Source organism: Coregonus lavaretus, assembly GCF_964263955.1.
Source record: "Coregonus lavaretus genome assembly, contig: HAP1_SCAFFOLD_4353, whole genome shotgun sequence".
Classification (NCBI taxonomy): domain Eukaryota; kingdom Metazoa; phylum Chordata; class Actinopteri; order Salmoniformes; family Salmonidae; genus Coregonus; species Coregonus lavaretus.
In genome coordinates, this window is record NW_028161017.1 from 17501 (window position 1) to 24532 (window position 7032).

The window sequence follows — 7032 nt, forward strand, 5'->3', positions numbered from 1 at the left end:
GAGTACCGTTGTGTCCTCTGTGAGACCACCAAGTCTGTTCTCTTTAGATCAGACCTAGAGATCAGGAGTGGACATATCTCCTTCAGAACCTCTTGGATTCACTAGGACCAGATTCTTCTTCAGATAGGACTCGACATCCAGACCCAGCCTAGAGTTTGGGACTCTGTTCTGTTGGATTGTAATTGGACCTGATTTCTCACTCAGACCTGAAGTATCTATGGTCTGGAGTAGACATATACACTTCTGTCCTCTTGGATTCTGTTGGATTTGTAGACTCCCTCTTTAGGAGAAAGGGTATTTCTTGGATTCTGCTCTAGCCCACTAGACCCGACTAGACCTGGGACTAGTCTTCGAAGAAGAGTTTCTCCCTTCCTGTTTTTGGAATCTGTTGGCCGTTCAGGAGAAGATATACTTCTTGGACTGTCTCTAACCGTATTTTCCTGTTCTGAATGCTGAAGCTAGTCGCTGACTCCCGGAGGGGAGGAGGTGGAGGAGGTGGAGGAGGGATTGGAGGGTGTGAGATGCTTCCGTCACGCCCCAGCCTGTCGGTCCCCCTGCGGGTGCTGATCTACGGGACGTGTGCCTTGACGCTGGTCAACACTGTGGCTTTCCTGGTGCTCCTGGTGCAACGGAATCAGCTGTGGAGCCGCGTGGAGCTCACCAAGGCCTTGGTGGAGTTCCTCCAGGAGGTGCCCCGAGGAGGTGCAGCAGCAGAAGGCACAGGGAGGCTGGCGGAGCTAAGAGGAGGTTTTTTTACTATTTGTATTGTTGATCGTTGTCTGTTTGTCTTTGTGGCTGTGTATACATACTGCAATGATGAATCTGTCGTGGACAGACGTACGTAACATAAATGAGTAGCTGACACTGGTTCTGGGTTTCAAAGATGATGCAATGATTGATAAACCCCTCTGGGATTAATCAAGTACAGGTATTTCTTATCGTATCTTATCTTATCTTAGACCCAGAGTGGCTTGCAGGGCTGCGTGGAGGAGGTGAAGGAGGAGGTGAAGGAGGAGGTGAAAGGGGTCTGGGGAAGGAGCAGGGGGAGTACCAGTACTCCCGTAACAAGAGGAGTCGGGAGCTGGAGAGGGAGCTACGACAGGAGTTAAAGGAGGAGCTGAGGCTGGAGCTGAGGGAGCTGAATCATCAGGAGAGCCTGGAGCTCCTGCAGGAGGTGACCCAGGGGCTGGGCCAGGAGGTGACCCAGGGGCTACACCAGGGGCTGGGGCAGGAGGTTACCCAGGGGCTACACCAGGGGCTGGGGCAGGAAACGGGGCGAGGAGGGCTGGACATGGAAGAGGAGGTACACCCTGGGTTGAGAGAGGAGTTACACCACAGGCTGAGGGAAGAGATGGACAAGGAGATGGACAAGGAGATGGGGAAGAAGATGAGACATGAGCTGAACCACAAACACAGGAAGACAAAGGGCTTCCAGAAGACTGAGATACAAGACGACATGATGATGATGATGACCTATTCTATGGTGCCGGTAAGCTAGGCTACTCCATGTCTCTTTGTATACATGTGTGTGTACTGTGTGTGTGTGTGTGTGTGTGTGTGTGTGTGTGTGTGTGTGTGTGTGTGTGTGTGTGTGTGTGTGTGTGTGTGTGTGTGTGTGTGTGTGTGTGTGTGTGTGTGTGTGTGTGTGTGTGTGTGTGTGTGTGTGTGTGTGTGTGTGTGTGTGTGTGTGTGTGTGTGTGTGTGTGCGTGCATGGGCGCTGTGGTATGTAATGAGCATCTCAGACGTAAGCATTGCCATTTATGTACATGATCCGTTTGAAAGAGAAGAAGCTGTGTGTTACAGCTAGAACAAACAGTCACAGAAAAACAATGAACAGACTCTTAACAGATTAGATAAATGAATGACTGTTGTTATGGACAGTCATTTGTATGTAGTTTAATTTATTCAATTGTATTGTATACTACTGAAATGTTGATACATGATAAAAACATAGATGTGCTGTATACATCTCATTTCTTCTCTTCCTAAATAAAAGGGGTTTCTTTATGTTTTGTTTTCAGGTCAAAGTGTTGTTGGAGATCTGTAACAGCACCAAGGGATTCTGCATAGCTGGTATGTCCCAATAATTAAAAGAATAATAATTCACCCTCTTCTTCCCTACTGTAACTCTTAAGTGAATTCTTGTGGAGTTTCACACATTTTCAAACATGTTCTCACCAGAGTCAAGGTGTGGTGTGTTATTGTCCTCTGAACTCTCTGTGTTGTGTTGTAGGACCACCCGGCCCTCCTGGACCCCCTGGTAAGTCATCAACTGATTAAACACTTTAATGATTCACATTGATCCTCTCAGCTATCACTCAAACCCTTTTCAGCCATGCCACAGCTTTTTGCTAGAGTGACCCATAAGCACATTATAGTAACTTGGTGTGCCCATGAAAAAATGCCAGACAACAAACTGACCCCCACATAATGGGTGACATCCAAAGTACTCTTCCAGAGCATCTACGTGATATTTCTATAGATTGTGTATTTACTAAATGTTTTCCCCACGGATAAGCATCTGTACTTCAGATATTACTCCTGCATGGTTGTAATGTGTTTGTATATGATAGGCCTGCCTGACCATGTAAAGTACTGGGGTTGTAATGTATGTTTGATAGGGCTGCCTGGTCTGCCTGGGCACAATGGCACTGATGGCATCCCAGGACTGGACGGACTGCCTGGGGCTGACGGAAAGCGAGGGAAGAGAGGTATGAAGTGAAAGACCCTCTTACAGTAAAAGAGAGAATCTCTCTTGCTCTCTATTTTCTGCCTTTCTGCCTCATTGTATCTATCTATCCATCATCTGATCTGTCCATTATGTATCATTACCTGGGGCTCTTTCTGGTTCTGTGACTGAAGAGAGAGAGATAATGGAACAGTGAAAGGGTAGAGCAGATCTCCTCAGGGTCAATAACATGCACCCTAACACTCACACACACACACACACACACAAACACAAACACAAACACACACACACACACCTAGTGTAGAAACACACACACAACCGCAGACACACACATGCATGCACGCACACACTTCCACACGCACAAAATTCCCCCACGGTGCACACATATACGCAGATAAGCCACACACACACACACACACACACACACAGATCTCCACATACATAACACTTCCTTTCGCCCATTCTTAATTCCAACTGTCATTGGACAGCCATTCAGATCTACCCAGAGATATGTGGTGTCACAATGATGAATCATGTTCTCCACTGTGGTGGGTGCTTTGGTTTCTCTCCATTCAAACACCATAGAACCGGAAACGGAGGAAGAAAGGGAACTGCTCTTCTATCCCACAATGTTATTCATGACTGGTTTTGGGCAGCTCTTGAATGGGCCGGAAACCTCATTCTCCCATCAGCCCACTGGTGCGTTCCTCAGGAGGGAAGGATATGATTCACACCATATTCCCTATATAGTGCACTACTTTTGACCAGAGCTCTATGGACCCTGCTCAAATGTAGTGCACTAAATAGGCAATATTTTAGCAAACCAGGAGAAGTGAATGGAATGGTTCATGGTTTACTGGAATGGCTTTGACTTAACGAATCCTTGGAATTTACCGACTATAAGCGATGACTTAGTAAGCCCATGTCTAGTTCACATTGTGGGAACTCTTTTCTAAACATTAAGTCAGATATAAGAACCCACGACACGTTACACAAGCTTGACTCATTTGATTGTGGTCTTTGAGAATCTTATGAAGCTAGGGTTTATTTTTGGATCAGGCCTTTATGGATTCCTGTTCCATTCCATGTCTCAAGTTAGGATTCGTAAATCACCTGTACATATAAAAAAACGATAACCGTGTTCCTTCACAGGTGAGAAAGGTGAGCCGGGGGAGAATGGAGATAGAGGAGACCCAGGACCCGCAGGAGAAAATACACAATCGTCCAACGATGTCCTCTTGGAGGGTAAGAATGGACGGAAATGACAATGTCTATATTAGATACCTCACAATTACAATGTCACTCTGACTCCTATAGTCCATGATGAGACTTGCTGTACCGTCACCATTGTACACTCAAATGGTCCAGCACATACCTTTATTGCAAAATCTAAACAGATCTTCATTAGAACTGAAAATGGATGTGGTCTTAGCACAACAATTAAGGTACATGTATATGTTGCAACATTAGAGTGGGCAAGCCATATCCTATTTCATGCCCAGTTTATGCCTGGCCAGCTCTACTTGAAATACGATATGATTGTGAAAATCCTTGTCTTTCGGGTCTGTCTAGGCCCCCCAGGTCCAGCTGGTCCTCCTGGTACTCCAGGCCCCATTGGCCCTCCTGGACCTCCTGGCCCACAAGGACCCCAGGGGCCCCCCAGAAACAGGAGCCACCGGGCCCATCTCCCCATCCACGCTGCCCAGACCCTGGGTGAGTAACTACCCTGCACACCGCTACTTATCCTACCCAGCTCCCGTATCTACCCTACCCCATACCATCCATGCTGCCCAGACCCTCGAGTAACTACCCTGCACACCCTATTCTACCCTTCTCCCTTACCGTATCCACCTCCCCTACCTCCCCCACATCCATGCTGCCCAGACCCTGGGTGAGTCAGCCTGTCACTATCTATCCTAATGTTCCCCTACCCACCTCCAACTCTCCTACTGATTCTAACATCATCACTTCTTTCATTGATTATCATTGACTATTTCAGAACCGTCACATGCTGTACCAAACGATGGGACTCTGTCCGCCAAAGAGGCTGGGAAGTTACGAGAGATGCCACTAAATAAGAAAAACGGTACAATGACTTGCATGACTTGAAGGATTTGTTTGAAAACCCTTAGACAAAACCTGAATATGACTGAATATGCAAACCAATCAATCTATCAATCAATTAACCAATTAATGTTTTATTTTCTGTTCCCCAGAGTGCATCATCAAGTCTCTGATCAACCCCCGTAACGTATCTAAGATGGAGAGTACATTCGGAACGTGGATGAAAGACACGGCTGTGCTGAACGACGAACGCATCTGGGTGGCCGAACACTTCTCTGGTACCGCCCAAACGCACACAACAGCCAATCACATATCTTTAGAACTTCTCTGGTACCTCCTACACACACACAACAACCAATCAAATATATTTTTGATTATCTGTCTCCAGGTCGCACGGTGAAGGAGTATAAGAGCATCGCCTCATTCCAAAACGCCACCAGTGAGGTCATCGACGGCAGGAAGTTCTACCAGGGGTGTGGCCATGCCGTTCATAATGGATCCTTCTACTATCACATCGCCGGAACCACCAACCTGGCCAGGTAAATAACCATAGTTTGGTATCTCCAACCTGGCCAGGTAAAGAACCATAGTTTGGAACCTCAAACCTGGCCAGGTATCCTGCTCAAATCCAATTGACCCCTTAGCTCCTACCGCACTAGATACTTGCCTGAGAACAATGGATAGTTGTCAGAGGGCTATCAAGGTGAAGCTTTTTGGTCTTGTGCAATTAAAGTCTTTAAGCAAAATATTCTGTCTTTGTGATGTCAATGGCTGTGTATATGATCCTGAGAGTCTTCTTTTCTTCTGCTGGTGTGACATCGTGGTGCACAATGTTCTTTATTTCTAACACCCTCCATCCATCCCCCAGGTTCGACCTGCAGTCCAAGCGTCTCCACACCCTGGCCATCGACAACGCTCTGTACCACAACCTGTCCTACCTTCTCCACAACTCCAAGACCTACTTCAAGCTGGCGGCGGATGAGAACGGCCTGTGGCTCATCTTTGCCTCCAGCCTGGACGACAGCATTATGGTGGCCCAGCTGGACCTGAAGAGCTTCTCCGTCACATCGTACATCAACACCACCTACCCAAGGACCAAGGCCGGCAACGTCTTCGTGGCCTGTGGCGTGCTCTATGTCACCGACACCAAGGACACCCGTGTGACCTTCGCCTTCGACCTCCTGAAGGGGAAACCGGTCAACGTGACCTTTGACCTGAGGTCACCTGGCGGGGTGCTGGCCATGCTGTCCTATAGCCCCAATGACAGACACCTGTACATGTGGGATCAGAGCTACGTGAAGCTGTACGTGGTGCACTTCATCTCTGATGACTGAGACAGTGTTTTGATGGTATTCTGATGGTGTTTTGATGGTTTTCTTAGGGTGTTGTGATGGTATTCTGATGGTATTCTGATGGTGTTTTGACAGTATTTTGAGGGTGTTTTGATGGTATTCTGATGGTGTTTTGACGGAATTCTGAGGGTGTTGTGATGGTATTCTGATGGTGTTTTGATGGTATTATGGTGTTTTGACAGTATTCTGAGGGTGTTTTGATGGTATTCTGATTAAAGATGGCCAGCTTTTGTATCAGATCATCTTAAAGGGCTTAAAGATGACCAGCACTTGTGAATATTATGGTTATTTTTTATTTATAATATGTACGGCTTCTCTTTAGTTGTATTCCATCTCAACAAGGACTATTTTCTAATGGCTTTTTGTAACTGCTGGCTGGGATAAAACAAAACACCCTTTTTGTGAGTGCTGTTAAATGTTTTGTTTAAATTGGATTACAGCTTCCAAAGATGCACACACTGTACCTTTTCCAATTTACAGTTTAACTGAATAAGGGCTTATCAGAGTAAGAAATAGATCATTATAATACAATTGTTGTACTGTTTTCCATATGAGATCGTGGAATTATCTTTTTGTAAGGACACTTACTAACCGTTTGACCGATTTTTTTGTTGTTATATATTCTGTTTTTATGTGTCTCACTTGTATATATATTTATTTGGAAAATGTAACCCTTTTTTAAGGTCTACCCTGGAAACCTGGCTTTTTGTGGAGTTAATACTATTTATAGCTGTATTGTCCTTACTTGACTTTCCCTGTGACTGCATGACAAAATATGTATCAGAAATGCACTTCCATATTTACTTGGATCCTACCATGACCAGCATCCCTGGCAGAGAGCAAAATGTTTCAAAAATACCTATATTGGAAATCTGTACATATGTTTATTCCCGACAATGATATTTGCCGCTGCATGGTCTCTACTG

The 7032-nt window shown here is 45.9% G+C and overlaps 1 protein-coding gene across 1 annotated transcript; it reads left to right on the top strand.

Annotated features, from left to right (window-relative positions):
- Nucleotides 1-521: 521 nt before the first annotated feature.
- On the top strand, nucleotides 522-6088 carry LOC311121202 (gliomedin-like; the record flags this gene model as incomplete). Its single annotated transcript, XM_084195720.1, has 11 exons — nucleotides 522-717; nucleotides 960-1489; nucleotides 2023-2074; nucleotides 2235-2261; nucleotides 2623-2712; nucleotides 3843-3935; nucleotides 4272-4403; nucleotides 4690-4776; nucleotides 4907-5032; nucleotides 5143-5293; nucleotides 5623-6088. The coding sequence occupies 11 exons, from the start codon at nucleotides 522-524 to the stop codon at nucleotides 6086-6088; spliced, it is 1950 nt and encodes a 649-aa protein (XP_084051846.1).
- Nucleotides 6089-7032: the final 944 nt, after the last annotated feature.